Raw genomic sequence first — 26,997 nt, forward strand, 5'->3', positions numbered from 1 at the left:
GCTGAAATCATTTAGGTCCTGGGATGAAGTTATTCTCCATCAGAGGATATTTTTTGTTGGTTTCGGCTGGAAGCCTGAGGGCACTAACAACCTCATAAGGCCTTACAAGAATTCAGGAGTTGAGACTTTGTCCTGCAACACACCAACATGTTTTGGTCCCTGCAAAGGCTGGTCATGGATGATTCCAACCTCACGAGCGGAGAGCGGCCCTCTGGATCCCAACCCCTGGTTCACTCCCTCGACCCCACACTTTGACCTTTATCACAGCAAAATTGGCAAGGTCACTGAGCAGCCTCACAGCCGTCTTTTAGGGATAGGCAGAAAGAGGCTCTGAGTTTCATTTCCCCCTCTATAGACTTCTGTTGCTCCCAAGAGTTAGGCAAGATAACCTTTTCCTGTGTGGTTAATTTGGTTGTGCCTTCAAGCAAAACTTTTTAACATTTTGCTTGTTTGCCCTTAGTTGGGTAGATGGCCCCAACTACCAGAATGCCATTTCCAAAAGTCAAATGCCTTTTATCCGTCCAAATTTAAGGTATTTGTACTTGACAGAAGCTTACATCCTTTCTGATTCTTTGGCCCACCTACCGTTAAGAATAAGAACTCGATGTCTGAATGTATTGTTGACATCTTGCCTAAAATAATCCTATCAGCAATGCAAAGAGGAAGAACCCTGGTGTCTGGGGGCTGCCAGCAGTTGGGGTCTGAGGGACATAGACCCGCTGCCTCTCTCCCTATCCTGACTCATGCCAGGAGAGCATTCCTGAACTGACTTCTCTCCACCAGACCAGGTTACATCACTGAAGTCTAGACCTGTGCTTGCAGAGAGAGGCTGCCTGTTCCAGTAGCTCAGGGAGGCTGAACGGCGCCTCAGGAGGCTGAACATGCAACCCACATGTTCCTCTGTCTTTTAAACATTTTTTAAAAGATTTTATTTTTGTATCTGATGGAGAGAGAGAGAGAGATCATAAGTAGACAGAGAGGCAGGGAGAGAAGGAAGGAGTAGGTGGCTCCCCGCTGAGCAGAGAGCCTGATGCGGGGCTTGATCCTGTGACCCTGAGATCATGACCCGAGCTGAAGGGAGAGGCCCAACCCACTGAGCCACCGGGGTGCCCCTCCTCTGTCCTAATAGACCGAGGCCGCCGCAAAGCTTAGTGTCTTTGCAGTACACACAGAGATGGGCACAAGGTCCTAGATGCCCCTTGACAACCCACTCCTTTCATGAAACCTCTTCTCCGGCCACCCCCACTTCTATGGTTGGACCACGGCCCACACACCCTGGCCCAGGGAAATCTCAGAGTTCCACCCTCTGCTCTTCTCTCTTGATACCATGCCGCTGTCACTAGTGGCCATGTCTACACCTCTCCGGAACCTCTCCGGAACCTCTTCCCTGAATGCCCAGAGCGAGTTCAGGCTGAGCAGGATTCATAGCATGAGATATGGAATAAGGCCTCAGGGGTTTGGGGGAAAGACCTCTCCATGCTTCCGGATGTAACAAACAGCCCCAGGGATCCTTGGTGCATTCTATGAACTTGACACAAAGGTCTGGCTCTTCTTGGTTCTGTGACTTCAATTGCTCCACCTGTGAAATTCAAACGATATTAGCCACCTAATGGGACTCTGTAAGTGGCACTTGGCACAGAGGAAGAACTCAGATTTCTTTTTCTCCTCTTTCATGTTGAGTGCCCAGGGACTCACGCAGACCCTGAATATTCTGGAAATCAGATGAGGGAGGGAGATATCTTTAGTCAGCTCTTCCTCATACCTCAGTCAAGGCCACAGAGTATTGTTTGGGTATAGCTCGGTTCTGGGAAGGGTGTTTGGGGTCTGGGCTTTCCTTAGCCACACACACAGCAGACCCTTTCCAGCAGAGGGGTTCTGGGAGCTCCGTTAATGGGGAACAGGATGCCCTTGCTAGGGGAAGTGAACCTGATTTAGCAGAAAGCTGGTGAGGCCCAAATGGAAGAAAACACCCTTGGCCATCACCTGATACTTCCTGTGGGTTCAACCGAAGACCCTATAGGAAGTGGGCGTCCCACTGGGAGTTGAGAAATTGCTGGCCCAGGCTGGGGCCAGCTTCAGTGGCCTATAAGAGCTGGAAGCCTCTTCGGCATGGGACACCAGAGGACATGGAGCCAAGCAGAGTCGCCAGGCCCCTGAGGCCTGCTGGTTGCCTCCTTCTGCTCCTCTGCATCAAGACCCTGGCCACCCAGGCTGCAGACACCTGTCCAGGTGAGCCCAACCTGAAGCTGGTAACTAGATCTCGCTAGCCACGTAGAGGGTCCCCAGTTAAACCCTCCACAGGCATCTTCCCAACTCTCCTCATGGTCCTCAGATGAGGACACCTGCCAGGGCTACTGTTGGGAGGGTGGGAGCAAGCTGTGATGCCGGCCTCACTCGTGGGTCTGGGACAAGACCCTGGAAGCCTCACTTCTAGGTGTCCACTCTGTCTCCAAGGAGGAAGAAAATGCCATTTACATTCTTTGTCTGCCCACGGGCCTTCCAGATTGCTCTCTCCAGTTCTCAAAGCCAGGGGATCTCACATTAGTCTGCAAGCCCTCACCACAGAAGGTCTGGTTCAGCAGATTCAGTGGAAAGGGGAGTGGGGTCTTGCTCCAAATCCTAAGCAGGTGGGTCAGGCCCTGTGTGCAGGAGAGCAGCCTCCCCCCTTGGAGAGCAGACTGATGGAGGAGGCACAAAGGCACCTCTAAGCCTGTGGCACAGGAGACTCCAAAAGGACAGAAGGGAGACACCCCAGGTGGGGGCAGCTGCTGTGTCCTCCGCAGGAGCCTGTGGTGCCCGTGCCCCCCATGGCACCCACAGGACTAGTGGAGGCCTCTCTGAGATTCGTCACCCACACGATTCAACTCCACCAAGTAAATGACCCTCTGATCCGAGCTCTGTGGCCCGGCTCTGCATCCTGGGAACCGGTACGGCCCTCTCCAGGGCACCCCCAGGGACCCCTTCTGCCTCAGACTTCTGTGAGCTCAGGCCTGAGGTCGGGGTGAATTTCCCACGGTGACCCCAATTCCCCAAGTTCCTTCTCATACTCATTGTTCGCGTCGCCTGAGAGTCCCCCGTGGGCGGGAAGCTCTTTCCAAACGCCGTGGACCCTGCTCAGATTCTGAACAGGGGCACCATCTGACGCTCGCTCCCCCGCAGTCCTCGTCCGGTGCTCCCGGGGCCCAGAGGACAGAAGCCCAGAGGGGTTGAGTGACTTGTCCGGGGACACACAGCACCGAGGAGCCGGGTTGCCTCGGCAGGGAGGACTCGCAGGCCCTCTCCTCCGGCCAGACCCGCACACACAGCAGGGCAGAGGGGGACAGGGCAAGTCTACCCCAGACGCGAGAAACCCGGCTCCAGGCTGACCCTGCGGGGTTCCCCGGCGGTCTGCCCGGGCCCGAGGTCAGCACACGGGCAGGAGTCTCGGAGCGGGCGGCCAGTGTGCGAGACCTGCTGGGCCACCAGGCGCAGGGGAAGGCACTGACCGTCACTCCGTGTTTCCCTGCAGAGGTGAAGGTGGTGGGGCTGGAGGGCTCCGACAAGCTCAGCATCCTCCGGGGCTGCCCGGGGCTGCCCGGGGCCGCAGGGCCCAAAGGAGACGCAGGCGTCAATGGAGCGAGAGGTACGGGCCCCGGGCCGGGGCGGGGTGACCAAGTGCCCGCTCGTCTTCAGCGAGACCCGGGGCTGGGCTAGGCGCTCGGCTCCCTAGTGGCCGTGACTGCTCCGTCCACCCCGGGGGCAGCGGTTCTGTGGACAAGTGGCGCCGGGCGGGCCTTAGGACTCGGAACAGATTGCTCACATGGGACTGTGGCGGCTGCACCTTTGCCCATGAGGCCCGTGTCCTGGAATTTGCAGGCGCACCCGGGTCCCCTGGAGTCCCCGGCAAGGCAGGACCACCGGGACCCAAAGGTAACAACGGGATGAAGGGCCACGGCCCCTCGCGGGACCCCGGGGTCCGTCCACGGAGAAAGGAGAGAGGAGCACAGACAGAGGGACAGGGAGACGGGGACATGGGGACATGGGGACACAGGGAGGAGAGAGAGAGACAGGGGAGGGACACGGAGGCGGACAGAGGGACAGCGCGGCTCGGGTCGAATTTCTGAGGAGCCTCAGGTGAGCGCGTGACCAGAGTCCTGACCCAGGGAAGGTGGGCCTCAGGGACCTCTCCTTCCCGGGCCAGGATCCCAGGCCTCGGGGATCCTCCGCTGTTCGGAGACCCTGGCGTTGGAACCCTTGGAAAGCCAGCAGAGCAATGAGGGTGCCCTGCCCAGAGCAGGCGGCCTGGGGCTCGGCCCCCACGGACCCCTGAGGGCAGAGCAGATGGGGGTGTCTGAGCGCTCAGGCGGCCTCTCCCTGACCACAGCCCCCGTGTCGGGGGTCCCTTCCTCCTGTCTCTGCTCCAGGCGACCGAGGGGACACAGGAGTGTGCGAGGAGAAAGGTGAGTCGGGCTCGCAGTCCTGGGGCTTCGTCCACGTGGGGGTCCCCGAGGCCGCAGTCAGCCTGGCAGCATCTGCTGGGGGAGGGTCTCAGACCCGAGTCCCTCTTCCGTCAGGGACATGCCTGGGAGGCGCGCAGGTCTGGGTCAGGGCTGGGCTCGCTGGGCGGTCGGTGAGGGTGCAGAGCCCGGCGTCTGCGCACGGGGACCCAAGGGATGACAAGACCGCGTCCCTGCTGATGTGGACACTGGCCTTCCGTTGCCCGTTCATTCGCGTTTCTTTATCAGACAGATTGTAAGAGGCAGAAAAGGCAACTCACAAACTCGAAACCCAGTCCCGTGCTCCACGCACAAGTAAAGAGGGCAGGATTGGGGCACAGAGCCGAATGTCCGACGCCCCCCAGGTCTCCCCCAGCAGAGGATCAAGGGGACAGTGCGGGGAGCTGACACAGACCAGAGAGACCCAGACGAGTCCATTCCCGCGCCACTGAGGACCTGGGGCCCTGGGGGGATGGCCCGCACGGGGTGCATGGTGGGACCCCGAGTGACGGTGCCGCCCCACGGGCCCAGCCCAGGATGGACACAGGAACCCAGCAGACCGGCTCCCGGGACGGGCATTCCCAGAGCCCATCCCTGGGACTGGGCAATCTGCCCTGGACAGATCCTGACCCTATGTCCATGCTGTGTGCCGGCCAGGGAGCACCTGTGGCTGAAGGGGACGGAGGCGCCCATTGCTAGCCTGTGATGTGTGTGTCCTGTCCCCACGAACAGGAGAGCCTGGGCCTCAGTCCTGTGACACAGGTGACTGACCACGCACCGACCTCCCCCCGCTTCCCGCTCGCCAGAGGCCAGCCCCACGCTCAGCCGGGCTCCAGAATCCAAGGACCACCCACTCTTAGACTCATTTCCCTCCCGCGGCTACTCAGCAATGGGCAGCCGGCACCTGGCCATGTTCTCAGGAAACCCTGATGTCCCCTGAAGACCAGGGGTCCGAGGACTCAGGTGGGGCGGCCCTGGGAGGGATGGCCAGTTAGACTGGGCTTGGCCGTCACGGCTGGGGGCCCGGGCCTTGGAGTCTGTTCAAGCCCAGGGACACCTCCCCCCCCCAATCCATCCAGACACCGCCACTCCCCACCGCACCCCGCCCAGGGCGCCCTGCCTGACATCAGCTTCCGGGTCTGTCCCCAGCACCTCGGACCTGCAAGGACCTGCTCACGAGAGGGCACTCTCTGACCGGCTGGTTCACCGTCTACCTGCCCGGCTGCCGGCCGCTGAGCGTGCTGTGCGACATGGACACGGACGGCGGGGGATGGACCGTGAGTGTCGGCGGCCAGGGGACCGCCCAGTGGTGCGTGGGGACAGCGGGCTCTGCCTGGGGATCCCACAGAGCAGCTCGTCCGCTCGCAGGGAGGACACTATCGTGTGAACGTTGTCAAAAGCTCCGGATGCCCCCGTGAGGCTGTCCCGTCCCCCTGGCCCAGGCTGGGGCGAACCCCACACCTTGGTGGGGCATAAATGCTGCGGGAGGGACTGCAACGTTGGGGCGAGGCCCGCAGGGAGCCCAAACCTCCAGCTGTGCGGCCTTGGGCTTGTCGCCCACCCTCTCTCGTCCTCCTGCTTCCCCTCCCTCGGCCGTGGGCTCTGCCCACCCCTGGGGCCGGACATGAGGCCGCACAGCCATGCCAGGGGCTCGGCCGGGATGACCCCTGAGCCCCAAGGCCTCCCCCCATAGGTGGGCCCCTGAGCCGCGGACCCCTGAGCCGCAGACCCCCGCAGGCCCCGGCCCGAGCCCTCCCGCCGTCCGCAGGTGTTCCAGCGAAGGAGCGACGGCTCCGTGGATTTCTATCGCGACTGGGCCGCATACAAGCGGGGCTTCGGCAGTCAGCTGGGGGAGTTCTGGCTGGGGAACGACAACATCCACGCCCTGACCACCCAGGGTAGGTCCCCGACCTGCTCCGGCCCCCACCCCGAGCCGAGGACGCCGCCCTCCTCCGCCCGCGGGCTGGCTCTGTTCCGGGCCCTCCCATGCGTGGGAGCCGGGCCTTCAGCTCCCACACCCGGTGGGAGCACGTTAGGACCGAGGTGAGGGACTCCGGCAAGCGTGGGGCCACCAGCCTCTTAGATCCCGAGACAGAGGGACCAGAGGCCTCGGGGGTGGGCTCCGCATCCAGCCATGACCCCACCTTTCCCGACACACCGGGCCCAGGGAGCGCACGGCCTTCCCCCCGCAGGAACGCGCGCGCGGGTCCCGCACGGGGCTGGGAGTGATGTCCCAACCCGCGGGGAGAAGGCGCACTGTTGACGGATGTAGTGTCGTGCCCTGGCGCGGGAGCATGAGGGGGAATGTCGGGGCAGAAGGACCCTTGGCAAGGGGTTTCCACGGCCCGTCCTACATCCATGGACGTTGTCCGTGACTGTGCCAACCCTGGATGCCGGGTCCACACAGCCCCTCCACCCGCCCCTAAATCCCCACCTGCCAGCCCTGGTTGAGGGTCCCTCTGCTGGCACCTCACAGCCTTTCTGCTCCAGGAACCAGCGAGCTCCGGGTAGACCTCGTGGACTTCGAGGGCAACCGCCAGTTTGCCAAGTACAACTCGTTCCGGATGGCGGGCGAGGCCGAGAAGTACAGGCTTCTCCTGGGCGCCTTCGCCGGGGGCAGTGCGGGTGAGTGTCCGGCCTGGGCCGGGGGCCTGGCTGGTGCAGAGGGACCTGCTTCCCGTCCACCTCTGCCTCTTCCTCAGGGTGAGTGGAGGCGGCCGCCAGACGGGGATCTCCCTCCGTACATGAAGAAATGTGACCCACACCTCATGGTCCCTCCAGGTCAATGGGACCCATTTAGTAGAAAGTGCAGGAAAGGGGCTCTTCTTCTTACTGCCACTATTGGCACAAACAGGGACAGGGTGATAACGGAACCCATCTCTGTGGATTCCGGGTTCCTGATTCACGGTGCCTGGTGCTCTCGGCTGAGCAACCTAGGAGCCCAGGGCCAGCAATGGCCTCCGTCCAAGACAGGGTGCCTGCCAGCTGGGAGGGACAGAAGGGATTCCAGAAGATCAAGGTCACTGTACCAGAGAGCAAGTGTTCACAGGCATCCTCTAGAGTTGTGCAGTGCACGACCTGAACTCCTGGTCACTGCAGTTCTGCCTCCAACTAGGATCCAAATAAAAGGGCCCACTCTCCCTCCACACAGGTGATTCCCTGACATACCACAACAACCACCCCTTCTCCACCAAGGACCAGGACAATGACTCAAGTCCAGAAAGCTGTGCTGAGCGCTACCAGGGGGCCTGGTGGTACGATAAATGTCACCTGGCGAATCTCAATGGTCTCTACCTCCCAGGCTCCCATGAGACCTTTGCAAATGGCATTAACTGGAAGTCGGGGAAAGGCTACAACTACAGCTACAAGGTGTCAGTGATGATGGTGAGGCCCGTGTAGCACGGGGCCGTCCACGCACACCGTGGCCGCAGGGAGGGCGGTCTGGACCCTCTCGGCGCAGGGAGCTCTGGCTTGGGGTCCTCAGCCTGGTCCCTCCAGCGACCCCGTCTGCTTTGTGCCTTTCACCCACACGAACGCCCCTTCTCCCTTCCAAGCCGGTGAGAACAGGGAACCCTGATCTCGGCAGTCACACGTTTTCTCAATAAAGACATTTGATTCCTCGCTTGGCACACGTGGGCGTCACCTGCCTTTCCCTGACCACGGGTCACGCTCCCTCTGTGCTTGGGTTCGCGCCCCACCGTGGACACTGAGGGAGTTTCTGGGACCCTCGGGTCAGGAATTGGAGCACAGGACCCATGGCCGTGCCCTTTGCCTCTGTGTGCTGGTGTCCACGGTCTATGGTCCCCAGGCCCAGCCCTGGCCCCAGCTCCCCTACTCAGCGTCCCCACCCCTTCCCAGACTCCCGTGGGAGGCACTCGGGACAGTCTCAGACATCGACCATGGCTGACCATAGGCCTGCGGGTCCCTGGGCAGGAACAAGACCGAGGGGGCATAAGGCAGCACGTGTGGCTGCTCTGAGGGGCCCGGGGGAGGGGCGCACGGTCTGAGGGTCCAGCGTCAGGCGTCCCCACACCTGGCCAGCAGGCACCGGGGCATGGACAGACCCCCGCCTCTAAGCCAGCAGGCCAGGAGAGACGAAAGGGGCATTAGCCCGGGAGTCTGTGTCTGCCGAGCAGCCTAGTCAGCCCTCTCTGCCCCCGCCACCCATGTGCCCTCAGGGGACCCCATCCTCAGCCTGGTCAGCGGGTCCCCACAATGGCTGGCAATGGCCCGGTGTGCCGTTCACGTCCCCCTGACCCCCGGTGACCGGCCGACTTTGTGGTCTACTTGCAGAGAATCTGGGAGGGCTCAAGGGGTCCCACCTTCCTTGCTCCCCAGGGTCTCTCCTGGGTGCTTTCCTGGTCTACGAGCCACACAGAGCTTCTAGCAGACGGTGTGTGTGGCGTGTCTAGATCCTTCTGGAACACGTGCGTGGTTTTCTCTCCGTTCCTGGAGGGAGCTGTGTCCCGAGGATCTGGAACCACTGCTCTGGCCTCGAGCTCCCGGACCCGCCTCTATTCTGGGGGGAGCCCATGCGGGACCCCATCCTCAGCCCCAAACCAGGGGAGGAAGGTCCACGGCCCAACCCAGTGCTGGGCAGTGAGGACTGTGTCCCCCTGTGCTCGGCAGCCTTTGGAGCCTAGGGTCACACGTGCCCTGACCTTGCAGCCCTGTTAATGGGGTCCCCCTAGGAATGACCTTCCTTCAGGAAGCCAGGATCTCAAAGAAACAATTAAACCTGGAGAAAACACTTCACCTCTCCAGGGCCGTGTCATTATGGCGCAAGGCATGTCCCTGCCCTGGCCAGCCGTCCACCCGTGCTCGGAAGCCCACACTGGCCTCCCAGTGCTGTCTGCGACCGCTGGGCTTTGGGACCCCCAAGGTCAGGGTCCCAGAGCGGAGCTGCCTCCATCCAGAAGAAGCAACTGTTTGTTTCACTGGGGCTGTGCCTGGCTCTGCATCTGCCTGGGCTCTGCGGGCGGTGTGACCTCGGCCTTCGCTTGACCTCTCTGCGTTCTTCTCCTGGGACGGGGGGAACGCGATGGCTTTGCGGACTCTGGAGTAATGACAGTGGGTGCGAAGCTTGGGGTCCGTGATAGACGCAGTGTCAGTGACCGTGGTGGCGGCTCTGGGCATCGCCCGCCTCCTCCGAGCCCCCCTCCCAGCTCCTCGGAGCCTCCTAGCCCGGCCTGGCAGTCGCACCTGGCTCTGGACTCAGCTTCCCTTCTGCCATCACACCTGGGGGGAGGAGCCCCTTGGCTTCTCGGTCGCTGTTGTAAGCCGGGCAGCCCCTGCCCACCCACCCGGGCCTTCCCCGTGCCCTTGCCACTGAGGGTGTCGGGGGGTCTGCCGTGGGCGGTCCGGGGTCAGAGGCCTCTGCCACATCTGTCTGCATCATGGCTGCCCACACTTGCCTGGTGGGCTCTGAGGTGCTGAGCAGAAGCCAGGCTGTTCGGTGCCTCAGAATCTACCAGAGAAAAAGTCTTCTTCCTCTCTACTTCTCTCCTGGCCTGAGGAACATCCCCCCCTTCCTGAATAAAGCTGACCTCTGGGGGTTGTGATGGGCCCCAAACCAGTTGTGGGGTCTTGCCCCAGCCTGCCAAGCCTGCTTGCTCTGAACCCCCTTCCCCTTTGCCTAGGTTCACAAGTTCTTCTAAGACTTCCAAACCTTAGAGCATTTTATAAGAGAAGGTCTTGGATGGGGTCATCTGGTGCATTTTAGGCTCAGGCGGGTCAGGGGGAATCAGGACACTGTTCATCAGAAGGACATGATGTTTTAGGCTGTATTAATGAAGGCACAATGTCTAGAATTGAGGAGGAGACACCATACTCTCGTCTGCACTGGTCAGGTCACACCTGTGCCTTAGGTCCTGCGTGTCACCCTTTAAAGGAACCAGGGAGGGCGAGTGGTCTGGATCTGGTCCTGTCCATGTCTTGCCTCCTGGAACAGGAAGGCAGCTCCGTGCTCCAAGGGAAGACGTGAGAACCAGAACCCCAGTTGTGCGTGTGTAACATCTGCTGCTGAAGAGGCCTCCTGAGGGAAAGGCCCACCTGTGGAGAAACATAGCTGTTCGCACGCAGGATCCCGGAAGCATGGCCCGGGAAGTTGAGGTCTTGCAGAACTGGAAAATGCCAGGCATTTCTAGACCCCAAACAGTGAGAGATGGGATCTTGTTAAAGCCCCCGAGGAAAAGACCAGGGGACCATGTTAGGAACAAGTGGCCCTGCCTTGCTCATCACGGTCTTTGTGCTCAAGCCTGGAAGCCCCAAGCAGGCATCTCCACGACAACCGAGGCACAGACGTGTGCACATCTGTTAGAAGCAAACGCAGCATGAGAAGCATGTCAGGAGGCGCGCGTGGAGAAGGTGGACAGCAGGAGGGGCTGGTCCCCACCTCGCAGCCGTGCTCACCCACCCCGGGGACGTCGGACCGTGGCCTGGGCGGGAAACACGTCTGTCTTGTCTTACAGCCTCGAGATGGGAAGGTTAAGCAGCTGGCGGTCGCTCTGCTTGACCTAGAGGGGCCAACGTATGGACGGACAGACGTGGGAAGGGCAGGCGTGGTATATGCAGTCGGGTCCTGAAACCCGCCCTGAGCGTGAGCGACACAGGCCCCTTCCTGTTTCCCAAGCCGCCCTCGAGCTCCTCTGTGGGGTTGTCATTGTCCCCGTGACTGATGAGCCACATGGGGAGGGGGCGGCCAATTAGCTGCTTCCCGGAGCCTCGCAGAAGCCCGAAAGCCCCACCCGCCCACTGGAGACGTGGCAGAAGTCCCAGTCAGGAAGCCCAGAGAACCAGCAGCCATCTGGAAAAGTCCATCTGTCCCCAAGCAGCAAATATGAGCCCCCCATCACGAGAGGGGCGTTTTCCATTTAGACCGGGGCTGAACGGTGAACCATACCGTCCTGGGGTCAGAAAACAGATGCGACCTCTCTGGTTCCTGCTTTCACGCAGGAGGAAGACCGGTGGCTGCCCAGGCCCCGACCGCCCCCGCGGACAGCCCGTGCGGCGTGACGGGGCAGTGGTCGGTGGCATCGGAGCTCCTCGGCTTGTGGAACTGGCCCTGCCTCGCTGCAGAGCTCAGCTCTGAAGGGGCCCAGCGGAGAGCAGCGCAGGAAGTTCACAGTCCTTGATCCAGGACCCCCAGAAGGCACCGGCTCGGGGCCGGGACGTCAGAGTCCAGGGCAGAGGGCACATCCCAGCTAAACAAAACCCCCAGAACCATGCCGGACAGGCTGGGGAGGCCCCTGAGGCAGCGGCCTGCGCCCCTGAGTGAGGGGGTCTCACGTCTGAGGAGCTCAGGCCTGGCGGTCGGCCGGGCGGTGCAGCGGCATCTGCGGGTGGCCGGCCCGGCTCTGCTGCTCCTGGCTCCGGGCCGCGTGAGCGCGATGGCGGAGACGCATTCCCGCTCAGGCCCGCGTTCCCGGTGCCTGCAGCATCCGCCTGTGCACAAGCTTGGCTGTTCTGAGCCACGGGGAGTGGAGCCTCCGTTCACTTGCCCTCAATCACCCAACAGTACCCCGACCTGCCTGAAACCCGCGGGCGATGGGTTCTAGGCTGGCCTGCCCCTCAGAACCATCTGCGAGGGTCTTAAAAATACAGAGTCAGGGGCTCATTCCAGACCTACAAGACCGAGATCTCAGTGGACAAGAGAGTCTGTGTCTGCGGATGGCTTCCTGCTGCCTCTATGACAAGCCACGTCGGAAAACCCACGCGCCACACCGGCGGGCGTCTCCATGGACCCCCTGTCCCCCTTGCGCCCATGAGTCCTTGGAGCACAAGGCCAGAGCAGGCCAAAGCAGAAGCAAATCGGAGTACTAAGCCCGCGGAGTCGGGACCTGGTCAGCACACAGTGGCGTGACATGCGGTGCTGGGACCTCCGTGTTTCCCATACAGGGTCACTTCCACAGAGAACTCCTCATGCTTGGAACTGGCAAGCTCACCCCGGAACTTATTTCTGGAGAAAACGTCACAGATGAGGGACAGCCGTGGGATAGACGCGTTCCTTACAAAGTCACAGGTCTACCCTCGAATGAATCCAGGGTGACCACTGAAACAAGGTGACCGGGGGGAGCCCCAGGGGGAGGGAAGCTACGGTCGGAGGACGTGCTCCCCGGAGTCCACGAATGGATGAGAAAACAGGGACCTTATGAACTCACAACAGGCGTGGGACCAGGTTCAGAGATTCTCTTCAGAGGCAGAGGCGGGGACAGGGGGTGCAGGGGACGGGGGCACAGGAACCGTCGGGGCGGGGTGTTGCTGGGACAGAGCCCATCCTCCTGGGGGCCGCCGCCGGGCACAGCGCAGGCAGGAGGCTGAGCCGTCGGGGGCCGCAGCAGCGCCGGAGAGGGCTCGCCCACAACACCGGACTGAAGCTGGGGCTGGGGACAACGACCCGGAAAACAGACGGGAGGCGCCCAGAGCCCACTGCCCGCGCCTGCGAGGGAGACCTGAGAGCCGGGAGGCGGGGTGGAGGGAGTCCCAGCAAGCCTCATGCACCCCTCCCAGCACAGGCACAGGGGCAGAGGGGAAACCTTAGAAACCCGGAGGAAAAGGGTCGTGTGCCTTCAGAGGAGAAACCCTAACAACTGTGCAGAAACAACGGCATCTCAGAGCACCCGGGCGGGGGGGGGGGGGGGGTCCGTCGGTGGAGCGGCTGCCTTCGGCCCGGTTGGTGATCCCGGAGTCCCGGGAATGGAGCCCCGCATCAGGCTCCCTGCTCGGCGGGGAGCCTGCTTCTCCCTCTCCCTCTGCCCCTCCCTCTCACGTGGGTTCTCACATGCCCTGCTCCCTGTTCGCTCTCAAATAAATACCTACAAAATCTTTAAAAAGAAAAGAAATACCCGCGTCTGGAAATACTGGACGTGCCCTCCCCAGGGCTGAGAAAAACTGCCGGCCGAGAATTCCACCCCCAGGGAACAGGCTCTTTGAAGGGGGGACAAGACTAAGATGTTTGCAGGAAACAAGCGGACTGAGTTCATCACCGGCCGACCCGCACCGGAAAACCAGCAAACAAGAGATCAAAAGAAAAACTCTGAACAAAGAAACGGAAAGAAGGAAGCAACAAGAGCAAGGCACCCGGGGCGAGGGGGTGGACAGGCCACGAGGGGCAGAGGGGACAGCGCCGTGGCAAGGGCGTCCGTGTCCTCGGGGCTCTGGGGAGTGGCTGAAGCAGGGTCGGGGTGGCGGTGACAAAAGCCAGGAGGGGATGCAGTTAGGGGCTTTGGCGTTCTGTGCTGGTGAAGCGACAGAGGGACCACTGACCTCGTCCATGAAAGGTCCAGGGTGATGCTCGGTCACCAGCGTCCGCACGGAAGGTGTAGGGGGAGGATGGACACAGGGGAAGCTGGTAGAGGGGCCCTGGGGTCCTGAAGACACCCGGGGGATGCAGAAGGGCCCGAGAGCAGAGAAGGAGCTCGGGGACCAGGCTGCAGGAAAGCCCTCCACGGGCACCGGTGGGCGGGGCCACGGTGATGCTCCTGCCCCTCCCCCACACACATGGGGCTCCAAGGGCCCCGCCCCCTAGTTTTCTTGCTTATTTCATCCCCCAGACACCACAGGGCAGATCTCGCCATCACCGAAATGTCCCCATTTGGGTTTAGGAAACTCTTCCTTGGTATTTTTCCTTTTAGAATTAATGCGTGGTTTCTGAAAGCTACAAAACCACACAAAATAAAACACAATGTAACTCTTCCCTGATCACTGGTCATTTACGGCCGGTTATCGATCTTGCTTTTCCGCTCCCAAGACCTGCAAATCCTCACAGTCAGCTTTCCGGGGCCTTGGATGACGGCACATTTAATTCATAACTACCCTCGACACTTGAAACTGCCATAATAAAGTGTAAAAGATTCAGATCCCTTCTTGGGCTGTTCGATCGTCTAATGAACAGAATCGTCCTCGTGCTAATTAATTTTTAGAAACCTGAGTAATTTTACTCAGAAAGGCAATGAGCCCACAGCCCCCCAGGCGCCCCGCGTAGATGCGCACTGAGATTTCCACGCAGCGTTATGAGACCAAGTTACTTACATGTCTAAGGTGGGATTCATGAGACTTTCTCGGCAACAGAGCAAATTCTTCAAACTTAAGTGTGAGATTCCAAACCTGTCCAGATGCCTGAATGCAAAAATCGTAATTCTGTGACTTGCGTGAATGATATCTACACTTAATTCACGTCTTCCCGGGTTTCTAGGATGATTTCCTCCTAAGGAATAAGGCATCGTCCCAGTGAGCAGATGTGGCTTTCCCTGGAGACTGCAGCCAGGACCCGGTGGATCTGGCCCGTGGCTGGGCTGCCGAGGACCGCACCGAAGCAGGGACCCGCGATGGCAGGGAAGGGCGGGTGCGTCCCCCCCGTTCCCAGACCCAGGGAGCACGCATTCCTTACAGCCGTGGACACAGCCCGTACACGAGAGTACACCTCGTGAAAAGTGTGGCCCCGATATTTTTATCCCGGTGGAGCCAGCGGCAGATCGTCACCCGGGAGAAGAAACAGGGCACATGGGCCCCACGCAGGCCGTCGGCACCCCAGCCCTGAAAGCCATCGCTATCTTGGTTTCCTTGTGTCTGTTTATGGCCCAAACGCACAACCCCACGTACCATGGGCCGTCTTATCTTCGAGAACAGCTTGGCGTGCAGCGGGCTCCCCAGCCCGCACTACTGAATCTGGCTCCGTTGCCGCCCTGCCTGGGTGCTCACGTATCCGCGTCCTTGGCTGTGCTGGCGGGAACGCGCCACGGCTCTCCCGTCCTTGGGGAGAAGTGTCGGCCTGTGGGGGGGTGTGTGCTCAGTTTCCAGCATTCACGCCCAACTCTTTCCCAGGTTGGTGGCATCAGTCCCCAGCTCTCTGCCGGTGCGTGAGAACCTGCCCAGAGCCCAGCATCCCTGCGGCAATCCGGCCGTCCGCGTGTGTGCGTGATCGGACCTCCTTCTGGTTCTAATTCCCATTTCCCCGAGAACTCATCAAACCAAGAACTTTTTAAAAATATGCCCATGCTGTGGACATCATCTTTTGGGAAGCGTCTGTTCAAATCTCTTACCTACTTCGTACTGGGCTGTCCTAATGTTCTGATCGATCTTAGGAGTTCTGCAGTTTCTGGACATGACGCTGCTTTTCCTTTTGATAGTTTGCCATAGGGAGAATCATGTACCCGCTGCCACAGGTTCCGACCCTAATCCCCACACCACGTGGACTGTGTCACCTTACATGGCCAAAGGGAGTTGGCAGATGGCATGAAGTTAAGGACCCCAAGACGGGGGATGGTCCCGGCTGGTGCAGGGGACCGACCCGACCTCCTGTCCTTCCAAGCAGAGAGGCTTTCCTGGCTGTGCTCAGACAGAGACGGGGCCCTGGGAGCAGGGCCAGGAGGAGTGTTGCGGGCTGTGAGGCTGTGGGAAGGGGCCTCAGCCAAGGAACGCCAGTGGGCTCTAGAGGCTGGCAAAGGCAGGGAATCAGATGCCCCCCTCGAGTCCCCAGAAGGAACACAGCCCTCCTGGTGACTCACGTCCTGCCCAGGGAGACCCAGGTAGGACTTAGAATGCACAGAACGCATTTCCATCCCTCTGAGACACCAGGGCTTTGGTAATGATCTGCGGCAGCTGCGGGAGGCCGGCCGACGGCGTGGTGGAGCCAGTGGCTCGGTCTGGGAGGTCCCTTCTATTCTCATGAGGTGCTCTTTGGTAGACGTGGGCTTGGATTTCAACGTGGTCCAATGATCAGCCGGTCCCCTGGTGTCTGCCGCTTCTAAAATCCCAGTAAGGGTCAGTCCCAGGCCTGAGGATGGGAAGCGGTCCTCGCTCGGGGTCTGCGGCGCGTGCGGTGGCCCCGCGTCTCTCAGCCAGTGCGGGGGTGCCTGCCCAGGGCTGTCCTGCTGCTGTCCGACCAGCTGAAACGTTCCTATGGAAACTTCTCCCCCTTTCTGAAGAGAGTTTTCTAGGTCCGAAGGGACCTTTGGGGCGACGTGAAGATGCCGTGGAGTGGGGGGCTGCAGGAGACTTGGGGTGAGTGGGAGGGGGCTCCCCGGGTCAGTCAGTGGGGGCGGGAGGCTGGGGACTGCCCAGCAGGGGGCCATCTCCCCAACCGAGCGAGCTCAGAAGCCCCCACTGAGCCAGAGCTGGTGACGGTGACGGTGAAGCTCTCAGAAACGCAAATGAAACCACAAAAAAGGAAAAAAAAAAACAAAACCCAGGTCTGTCGGAAAGCACACCCTGAAATACATCCCCTTCCTGCTGCAGCGCCGCGGGTGTGTGCCTCGGACACAGGGATGGGCCAGAAGGGCTCCGAGATGGCCGGGTCCCCGGGGCTAGGCGGCGAGGGGCGGCAGGGGCGGCGGATGCCGGTTTTCCCTGGGGCCAGCGTCGCCGCTCTGGGGGGCTCGCCGCAGGCCCCGCGCTCCACGGGCCGCACCTTCATCTCTGACCCCTCCCAGCTGTGACTGAGCCCCCCCCCCCCCGACTTCCAGCTGATGCCAGCTCGCAAAGCGCTTATAGCCGCCCCCTACAGAGACGGATCAGGGAGGACAGGTGACCCCCGGGGCCCCCCCAGCTGGTACTGCTCTGCACAGGCTGAAGAACTCAGCTCATCGACCTTGTGTGACCTCAGAGAACCGGCTGCTCCGGGGAGGAGTGTGTGCTGCTGGTGTGGACAGGGCCCTGCCTTCGGGAGCCTGAGCCCTGCATCCGGGTAGTGCCTCCCTCCCTCTGCAGGGGCGCGCGCGGAGCTCCCGGGGAGGGACAGTCTGCCCAGGCTTCAGAGGCACACCACCCCGCCTTCCCGCGGCGCATTGCCCCCGCTGCTCCCCAGGACCCTAAGGACTGCCAGGGCTGTCCCCTCCATGGCCGGTGTCTTTCGTCCCCTGCCTGGGCTGCTGTGGTCACCTCCAGTGGAAGCGGCAGGCCTCACCCAGGGCTGCCTGCTCTGTCTTCAGCCGAGCACAGGAAGCCCAGCCCGGGCTCGGCAGCGTCACCCTCCCCGCCAGCCTCCCTAGACTCCTACAAAATGGGGGCGACAGGCTCTGCCCGGGTCTTTCCTTGGCCTCCTCCATGAGACCATGTGAGTGACTCACGGTGCCCAAGCTCCCGGGCTCCTCTTACCTGCTCTGCCCACCGGAGCGCACAGCTGTCCGCAGCCCCGCGCTCCAGAGTTCAGGGGCTCCTGTCACGGAGTTCTCAGGGCCTTCAGGGAACGCAGGTCCGTGACATCCCCAGGAGCGTGCTCTGTAGGAAGTGTCCCGAGCCACGAGCACAGTCTGGAAACCAGGCTCAAGGAACCGGTGTGAGATCGGCATCTTCTTCCACAAGCCCATGGGGAGGAGGGTGGGGGCCTCAGGCCCCACACACAGGCTGCTCGCTGTCCTGCGGGCACAGATGGAGAAGTTGGGACTCAGAGTGCAGAAGACCCAGCCCGGGGTTGCTCGGCACACACTGGGCCGGGCCCGACCGGGACACAGGTCCCCTTGGCACGGCAGCCCAGGCATCTCTGCCTAGGCGGACACTCACCGGCACTGCCCCCCGCAAAGGCACCAGCCTACACAACTTGGCCTCGCCCTCTGTCTTGAACGAGCTGTAACTGGCCAATTGGCAGTTGCCCTCGAAGTCTGCAGGGTCTACACAGAGCCCTGCCGGGATCCATGGCTCAGGGGCCCGACCACGTGGGGAGGGCCTTGTAGCTCAGGGGGCTTGGCTTCTGCTCGGTCCCTCGGAGCCCACCAGGCACGTGTGGGCAGCCATGATGCAGACAGATGTGGCAGAGGCCTCTGACCCCGGACCGCCCACGGCAGACCCCCCGACACCCTCAGTGGCAAGGGCACGGGGAAGGCCCGGGTGGGTGGGCAGGGGCTGCCCGGCTTACAACAGCGACCGAGAAGCCAAGGGGCTCCTCCCCCCAGGTGTGATGGCAGAAGGGAAGCTGAGTCCAGAGCCAGGTGCGACTGCCAGGCCGGGCTAGGAGGCTCCGAGGAGCTGGGAGGGGGGCTCGGAGGAGGCGGGCGATGCCCAGAGCCGCCACCACGGTCACTGACACTGCGTCTATCACGGACCCCAAGCTTCGCACCCACTGTCATTACTCCAGAGTCCGCAAAGCCATCGCGTTCCCCCCGTCCCAGGAGAAGAACGCAGAGAGGTCAAGCGAAGGCCGAGGTCACACCGCCCGCAGAGCCCAGGCAGATGCAGAGCCAGGCACAGCCCCAGTGAAACAAACAGTTGCTTCTTCTGGATGGAGGCAGCTCCGCTCTGGGACCCTGACCTTGGGGGTCCCAAAGCCCAGCGGTCGCAGACAGCACTGGGAGGCCAGTGTGGGCTTCCGAGCACGGGTGGACGGCTGGCCAGGGCAGGGACATGCCTTGCGCCATAATGACACGGCCCTGGAGAGGTGAAGTGTTTTCTCCAGGTTTAATTGTTTCTTTGAGATCCTGGCTTCCTGAAGGAAGGTCATTCCTAGGGGGACCCCATTAACAGGGCTGCAAGGTCAGGGCACGTGTGACCCTAGGCTCCAAAGGCTGCCGAGCACAGGGGGACACAGTCCTCACTGCCCAGCACTGGGTTGGGCCGTGGACCTTCCTCCCCTGGTTTGGGGCTGAGGATGGGGTCCCGCATGGGCTCCCCCCAGAATAGAGGCGGGTCCGGGAGCTCGAGGCCAGAGCAGTGGTTCCAGATCCTCGGGACACAGCTCCCTCCAGGAACGGAGAGAAAACCACGCACGTGTTCCAGAAGGATCTAGACACGCCACACACACCGTCTGCTAGAAGCTCTGTGTGGCTCGTAGACCAGGAAAGCACCCAGGAGAGACCCTGGGGAGCAAGGAAGGTGGGACCCCTTGAGCCCTCCCAGATTCTCTGCAAGTAGACCACAAAGTCGGCCGGTCACCGGGGGTCAGGGGGACGTGAACGGCACACCGGGCCATTGCCAGCCATTGTGGGGACCCGCTGACCAGGCTGAGGATGGGGTCCCCTGAGGGCACATGGGTGGCGGGGGCAGAGAGGGCTGACTAGGCTGCTCGGCAGACACAGACTCCCGGGCTAATGCCCCTTTCGTCTCTCCTGGCCTGCTGGCTTAGAGGCGGGGGTCTGTCCATGCCCCGGTGCCTGCTGGCCAGGTGTGGGGACGCCTGACGCTGGACCCTCAGACCGTGCGCCCCTCCCCCGGGCCCCTCAGAGCAGCCACACGTGCTGCCTTATGCCCCCTCGGTCTTGTTCCTGCCCAGGGACCCGCAGGCCTATGGTCAGCCATGGTCGATGTCTGAGACTGTCCCGAGTGCCTCCCACGGGAGTCTGGGAAGGGGTGGGGACGCTGAGTAGGGGAGCTGGGGCCAGGGCTGGGCCTGGGGACCATAGACCGTGGACACCAGCACACAGAGGCAAAGGGCACGGCCATGGGTCCTGTGCTCCAATTCCTGACCCGAGGGTCCCAGAAACTCCCTCAGTGTCCACGGTGGGGCGCGAACCCAAGCACAGAGGGAGCGTGACCCGTGGTCAGGGAAAGGCAGGTGACGCCCACGTGTGCCAAGCGAGGAATCAAATGTCTTTATTGAGAAAACGTGTGACTGCCGAGATCAGGGTTCCCTGTTCTCACCGGCTTGGAAGGGAGAAGGGGCGTTCGTGTGGGTGAAAGGCACAAAGCAGACGGGGTCGCTGGAGGGACCAGGCTGAGGACCCCAAGCCAGAGCTCCCTGCGCCGAGAGGGTCCAGACCGCCCTCCCTGCGGCCACGGTGTGCGTGGACGGCCCCGTGCTACACGGGCCTCACCATCATCACTGACACCTTGTAGCTGTAGTTGTAGCCTTTCCCCGACTTCCAGTTAATGCCATTTGCAAAGGTCTCATGGGAGCCTGGGAGGTAGAGACCATTGAGATTCGCCAGGTGACATTTATCGTACCACCAGGCCCCCTGGTAGCGCTCAGCACAGCTTTCTGGACTTGAGTCATTGTCCTGGTCCTTGGTGGAGAAGGGGTGGTTGTTGTGGTATGTCAGGGAATCACCTGTGTGGAGGGAGAGTGGGCCCTTTTATTTGGATCCTAGTTGGAGGCAGAACTGCAGTGACCAGGAGTTCAGGTCGTGCACTGCACAACTCTAGAGGATGCCTGTGAACACTTGCTCTCTGGTACAGTGACCTTGATCTTCTGGAATCCCTTCTGTCCCTCCCAGCTGGCAGGCACCCTGTCTTGGACGGAGGCCATTGCTGGCCCTGGGCTCCTAGGTTGCTCAGCCGAGAGCACCAGGCACCGTGAATCAGGAACCCGGAATCCACAGAGATGGGTTCCGTTATCACCCTGTCCCTGTTTGTGCCAATAGTGGCAGTAAGAAGAAGAGCCCCTTTCCTGCACTTTCTACTAAATGGGTCCCATTGACCTGGAGGGACCATGAGGTGTGGGTCACATTTCTTCATGTACGGAGGGAGATCCCCGTCTGGCGGCCGCCTCCACTCACCCTGAGGAAGAGGCAGAGGTGGACGGGAAGCAGGTCCCTCTGCACCAGCCAGGCCCCCGGCCCAGGCCGGACACTCACCCGCACTGCCCCCGGCGAAGGCGCCCAGGAGAAGCCTGTACTTCTCGGCCTCGCCCGCCATCCGGAACGAGTTGTACTTGGCAAACTGGCGGTTGCCCTCGAAGTCCACGAGGTCTACCCGGAGCTCGCTGGTTCCTGGAGCAGAAAGGCTGTGAGGTGCCAGCAGAGGGACCCTCAACCAGGGCTGGCAGGTGGGGATTTAGGGGCGGGTGGAGGGGCTGTGTGGACCCGGCATCCAGGGTTGGCACAGTCACGGACAACGTCCATGGATGTAGGACGGGCCGTGGAAACCCCTTGCCAAGGGTCCTTCTGCCCCGACATTCCCCCTCATGCTCCCGCGCCAGGGCACGACACTACATCCGTCAACAGTGCGCCTTCTCCCCGCGGGTTGGGACATCACTCCCAGCCCCGTGCGGGACCCGCGCGCGTTCCTGCGGGGGGAAGGCCGTGCGCTCCCTGGGCCCAGTGTGTCGGGAAAGGTGGGGTCATGGCTGGATGCGGAGCCCACCCCCGAGGCCTCTGGTCCCTCTGTCTCGGGATCTAAGAGGCTGGTGGCCCCACGCTTGCCGGAGTCCCTCACCTCGGTCCTAACGTGCTCCCACCGGGTGTGGGAGCTGAAGGCCCGGCTCCCACGCATGGGAGGGCCCGGAACAGAGCCAGCCCGCGGGCGGAGGAGGGCGGCGTCCTCGGCTCGGGGTGGGGGCCGGAGCAGGTCGGGGACCTACCCTGGGTGGTCAGGGCGTGGATGTTGTCGTTCCCCAGCCAGAACTCCCCCAGCTGACTGCCGAAGCCCCGCTTGTATGCGGCCCAGTCGCGATAGAAATCCACGGAGCCGTCGCTCCTTCGCTGGAACACCTGCGGACGGCGGGAGGGCTCGGGCCGGGGCCTGCGGGGGTCTGCGGCTCAGGGGTCCGCGGCTCAGGGGCCCACCTATGGGGGGAGGCCTTGGGGCTCAGGGGTCATCCCGGCCGAGCCCCTGGCATGGCTGTGCGGCCTCATGTCCGGCCCCAGGGGTGGGCAGAGCCCACGGCCGAGGGAGGGGAAGCAGGAGGACGAGAGAGGGTGGGCGACAAGCCCAAGGCCGCACAGCTGGAGGTTTGGGCTCCCTGCGGGCCTCGCCCCAACGTTGCAGTCCCTCCCGCAGCATTTATGCCCCACCAAGGTGTGGGGTTCGCCCCAGCCTGGGCCAGGGGGACGGGACAGCCTCACGGGGGCATCCGGAGCTTTTGACAACGTTCACACGATAGTGTCCTCCCTGCGAGCGGACGAGCTGCTCTGTGGGATCCCCAGGCAGAGCCCGCTGTCCCCACGCACCACTGGGCGGTCCCCTGGCCGCCGACACTCACGGTCCATCCCCCGCCGTCCGTGTCCATGTCGCACAGCACGCTCAGCGGCCGGCAGCCGGGCAGGTAGACGGTGAACCAGCCGGTCAGAGAGTGCCCTCTCGTGAGCAGGTCCTTGCAGGTCCGAGGTGCTGGGGACAGACCCGGAAGCTGATGTCAGGCAGGGCGCCCTGGGCGGGGTGCGGTGGGGAGTGGCGGTGTCTGGATGGATTGGGGGGGGGAGGTGTCCCTGGGCTTGAACAGACTCCAAGGCCCGGGCCCCCAGCCGTGACGGCCAAGCCCAGTCTAACTGGCCATCCCTCCCAGGGCCGCCCCACCTGAGTCCTCGGACCCCTGGTCTTCAGGGGACATCAGGGTTTCCTGAGAACATGGCCAGGTGCCGGCTGCCCATTGCTGAGTAGCCGCGGGAGGGAAATGAGTCTAAGAGTGGGTGGTCCTTGGATTCTGGAGCCCGGCTGAGCGTGGGGCTGGCCTCTGGCGAGCGGGAAGCGGGGGGAGGTCGGTGCGTGGTCAGTCACCTGTGTCACAGGACTGAGGCCCAGGCTCTCCTGTTCGTGGGGACAGGACACACACATCACAGGCTAGCAATGGGCGCCTCCGTCCCCTTCAGCCACAGGTGCTCCCTGGCCGGCACACAGCATGGACATAGGGTCAGGATCTGTCCAGGGCAGATTGCCCAGTCCCAGGGATGGGCTCTGGGAATGCCCGTCCCGGGAGCCGGTCTGCTGGGTTCCTGTGTCCATCCTGGGCTGGGCCCGTGGGGCGGCACCGTCACTCGGGGTCCCACCATGCACCCCGTGCGGGCCATCCCCCCAGGGCCCCAGGTCCTCAGTGGCGCGGGAATGGACTCGTCTGGGTCTCTCTGGTCTGTGTCAGCTCCCCGCACTGTCCCCTTGATCCTCTGCTGGGGGAGACCTGGGGGGCGTCGGACATTCGGCTCTGTGCCCCAATCCTGCCCTCTTTACTTGTGCGTGGAGCACGGGACTGGGTTTCGAGTTTGTGAGTTGCCTTTTCTGCCTCTTACAATCTGTCTGATAAAGAAACGCGAATGAACGGGCAACGGAAGGCCAGTGTCCACATCAGCAGGGACGCGGTCTTGTCATCCCTTGGGTCCCCGTGCGCAGACGCCGGGCTCTGCACCCTCACCGACCGCCCAGCGAGCCCAGCCCTGACCCAGACCTGCGCGCCTCCCAGGCATGTCCCTGACGGAAGAGGGACTCGGGTCTGAGACCCTCCCCCAGCAGATGCTGCCAGGCTGACTGCGGCCTCGGGGACCCCCACGTGGACGAAGCCCCAGGACTGCGAGCCCGACTCACCTTTCTCCCCGCACACTCCTGTGTCCCCTCGGTCGCCTGGAGCAGAGACAGGAGGAAGGGACCCCCGACACGGGGGCTGTGGTCAGGGAGAGGCCGCCTGAGCGCTCAGACACCCCCATCTGCTCTGCCCTCAGGGGTCCGTGGGGGCCGAGCCCCAGGCCGCCTGCTCTGGGCAGGGCACCCTCATTGCTCTGCTGGCTTTCCAAGGGTTCCAACGCCAGGGTCTCCGAACAGCGGAGGATCCCCGAGGCCTGGGATCCTGGCCCGGGAAGGAGAGGTCCCTGAGGCCCACCTTCCCTGGGTCAGGACTCTGGTCACGCGCTCACCTGAGGCTCCTCAGAAATTCGACCCGAGCCGCGCTGTCCCTCTGTCCGCCTCCGTGTCCCTCCCCTGTCTCTCTCTCTCCTCCCTGTGTCCCCATGTCCCCATGTCCCCGTCTCCCTGTCCCTCTGTCTGTGCTCCTCTCTCCTTTCTCCGTGGACGGACCCCGGGGTCCCGCGAGGGGCCGTGGCCCTTCATCCCGTTGTTACCTTTGGGTCCCGGTGGTCCTGCCTTGCCGGGGACTCCAGGGGACCCGGGTGCGCCTGCAAATTCCAGGACACGGGCCTCATGGGCAAAGGTGCAGCCGCCACAGTCCCATGTGAGCAATCTGTTCCGAGTCCTAAGGCCCGCCCGGCGCCACTTGTCCACAGAACCGCTGCCCCCGGGGTGGACGGAGCAGTCACGGCCACTAGGGAGCCGAGCGCCTAGCCCAGCCCCGGGTCTCGCTGAAGACGAGCGGGCACTTGGTCACCCCGCCCCGGCCCGGGGCCCGTACCTCTCGCTCCATTGACGCCTGCGTCTCCTTTGGGCCCTGCGGCCCCGGGCAGCCCCGGGCAGCCCCGGAGGATGCTGAGCTTGTCGGAGCCCTCCAGCCCCACCACCTTCACCTCTGCAGGGAAACACGGAGTGACGGTCAGTGCCTTCCCCTGCGCCTGGTGGCCCAGCAGGTCTCGCACACTGGCCGCCCGCTCCGAGACTCCTGCCCGTGTGCTGACCTCGGGCCCGGGCAGACCGCCGGGGAACCCCGCAGGGTCAGCCTGGAGCCGGGTTTCTCGCGTCTGGGGTAGACTTGCCCTGTCCCCCTCTGCCCTGCTGTGTGTGCGGGTCTGGCCGGAGGAGAGGGCCTGCGAGTCCTCCCTGCCGAGGCAACCCGGCTCCTCGGTGCTGTGTGTCCCCGGACAAGTCACTCAACCCCTCTGGGCTTCTGTCCTCTGGGCCCCGGGAGCACCGGACGAGGACTGCGGGGGAGCGAGCGTCAGATGGTGCCCCTGTTCAGAATCTGAGCAGGGTCCACGGCGTTTGGAAAGAGCTTCCCGCCCACGGGGGACTCTCAGGCGACGCGAACAATGAGTATGAGAAGGAACTTGGGGAATTGGGGTCACCGTGGGAAATTCACCCCGACCTCAGGCCTGAGCTCACAGAAGTCTGAGGCAGAAGGGGTCCCTGGGGGTGCCCTGGAGAGGGCCGTGTCGGCTCCCAGGACGCAGAGCCAGGCCCGCAGAGCTGGGAGTAGAGGGTCATTTACTTGGTGGAGTTGAATCGTGTGGGTGACGAAGCTCAGAGAGGCCTCCACCAGTCCTGCGGGTGCCATGGGGGGCACGGGCACCACAGGCTCCTGCGGAGGACACGGCAGCTGCCCCCATCTGGGGTCTCCTGGGTCCTCACCTCACTGCTCAGGTCAATGAAGACTTCATGTTTATTTTTGCTTAATTTTTTTCTCATTAAACTAGAATACTTGGATATTTTAGGCACATTAGGAAACAAGACATGTTTACGGAAAAACATTAACTGTACCCTGATATCCCTTAAGGGCTCCCTGCGTGTTTCCGGCCGCCCGCATCCGACCTCTCTGGGATACTCAGTGTAGCTTGTGTCCCCGGCCTGCCCGACCCAACGAGCGCGGAGCAGAGTGGCCCGTGGATACCTGCCCGTGCACCTGCGCCGTCCCACCGGGTCCGGAACCTCCCACAGCCCAGCGCAGCTGGATCGGCTTGTGAGAGCCTCCGGCCAGGGAAAGCCTGCCCTGTCCTGCCCCTCAGAGACATGGTGCAACTCCCCTGAACCCAGAACCTGAGAGCCACAGAGCTTTGGCTGTGAGGTCTCCCGGCGCTGGTGCCAACAGCACAGTCTGACCCGGGGCCGTCCGGCCCTCTGCCTCCACACACCACACGCAGGGGGACCAGAGGATCCTCTCCGGCTCTCGAATCCTGCTGACGCCCCCCCCCCCCCCGGCTCGTGGGTGCCGAGGCCCAGAGGAGATGGACGCCCGTGCAGGCTTCCCTGCCGACGGCGCGGACCCGGGGCGCCGACCAGCTCTGGCTGGGGCTGCGCCGCCTCCTTCGCCCACCGGCCTCCTTTTCTGGCAAAGGACACTTCAACGCGCCTTCACGAGGCATAATGAAGGGATGCCGGTGGCGGGCCGGGCCGAGCTGGGGCCGGGTATGCAAGTGGAGGCCGCCCGCGGTCGACCTGGTCCTGGCCCGTGCGGCTCCCCTGGCGTCTGACTCACCCGGACAGGTGTCGGCGGCGGCCCAGGCCCCGGTGCACAAGAGTGCGACGAGGGTCGCGGCAGCAGCTCCGCTCGGCTCCATGGCTCTGGTCTGTGCGGCCGCGGGAGCTCCTGGGCTCTATGAGGCAGTGGCCGCCGCCTTAACCTCTGGCTTTATTTCTCACGGTGGCCACTTCCTCCCGAGGCCGGAGGCGACCCAGCCCCACACCCTTCTTGATAAGCGTCCTGTGTGACGGCCTCACTTCCCCTCGGCAGGGACACTCTCCCCAGGAGAAGGCCCCCAGGACTGTGCGGGACAGGGCCGGCCCGCCCGTGTGCATCCCGGAGGAACGCCCAGGACGCCGGGGCTCATCCCCCGTTCTGTGGGACGAGCGTCGGGGCCTCCCCAGGATGCCAGGCTTTGGAGAGCCTTTCGCTGGCGGGCAGCGGGGTCAAGGCTCCAGTGGGTCCAAGGGGAGGAAGGGAAGGGCAGAGCAGCTGCCGCTGGAGAGCCCCTGGCCCGGGTGCCACGTTGGCCTCCGACCAACTACCCTAGGAAGGGGCATGAGAGGCCAGGCCAGTGACGTGGACGGAGCACAGGCTGTGGGCCACGCCGGGGCAGCTGCAGGCTGGGGGGGGAGCGGGCGGGGGCCGGGGGTGGCGGAAGGTCACACGTCGTTGCCCTGGGCCGTGCGACTCTGGCCCCAGGCAGGCGCATCCCAGCAGGGCAGTTAGCAGTCGGCCTGTGTCCCCCCCCCCCCCCCCCAGCAGCCCCTGTCCAGGCGTGACCTTAGAACGGTGACCCCAAGTGAAACCACAGCCTGTGAAGGTCCG

General features: G+C 62.8%; 2 protein-coding genes across 3 annotated transcripts; one reads left to right on the plus strand and one right to left on the minus strand.

Moving 5' to 3' along the window:
• Window positions 1-2,071: 2,071 nt before the first annotated feature.
• On the plus strand, window positions 2,072-8,104 carry LOC131813196 (ficolin-1-like). Of its 2 annotated transcripts, XM_059143473.1 has the most exons (9): window positions 2,072-2,229; window positions 3,509-3,622; window positions 3,856-3,909; window positions 4,404-4,439; window positions 5,208-5,237; window positions 5,625-5,752; window positions 6,244-6,373; window positions 6,966-7,100; window positions 7,627-8,104. In XM_059143473.1, the coding sequence occupies exons 1-9, from the start codon at window positions 2,127-2,129 to the stop codon at window positions 7,872-7,874; spliced, it is 978 nt and encodes a 325-aa protein (XP_058999456.1). In that variant the 5' UTR covers window positions 2,072-2,126; the 3' UTR covers window positions 7,875-8,104. The 2 variants fall into 2 exon arrangements, with proteins under 2 accessions (XP_058999456.1, XP_058999457.1); XM_059143474.1 differs by lacking the exon at window positions 4,404-4,439.
• An 11,866-nt stretch (window positions 8,105-19,970) lies between these two features.
• On the minus strand, window positions 19,971-26,339 carry LOC131813197 (ficolin-1-like). The gene is made up of 9 exons (XM_059143475.1): window positions 26,185-26,339; window positions 24,451-24,564; window positions 24,164-24,217; window positions 23,634-23,669; window positions 22,836-22,865; window positions 22,321-22,448; window positions 21,700-21,829; window positions 20,975-21,109; window positions 19,971-20,448 (listed from the first exon to the last, which is right to left on the minus strand). The coding sequence occupies exons 1-9, from the start codon at window positions 26,264-26,266 to the stop codon at window positions 20,201-20,203; spliced, it is 957 nt and encodes a 318-aa protein (XP_058999458.1). The 5' UTR covers window positions 26,267-26,339; the 3' UTR covers window positions 19,971-20,200.
• Window positions 26,340-26,997: the final 658 nt, after the last annotated feature.

This window comes from Mustela lutreola, chromosome 12 (assembly GCF_030435805.1).
Source record: "Mustela lutreola isolate mMusLut2 chromosome 12, mMusLut2.pri, whole genome shotgun sequence".
Taxonomy (NCBI): domain Eukaryota; kingdom Metazoa; phylum Chordata; class Mammalia; order Carnivora; family Mustelidae; genus Mustela; species Mustela lutreola.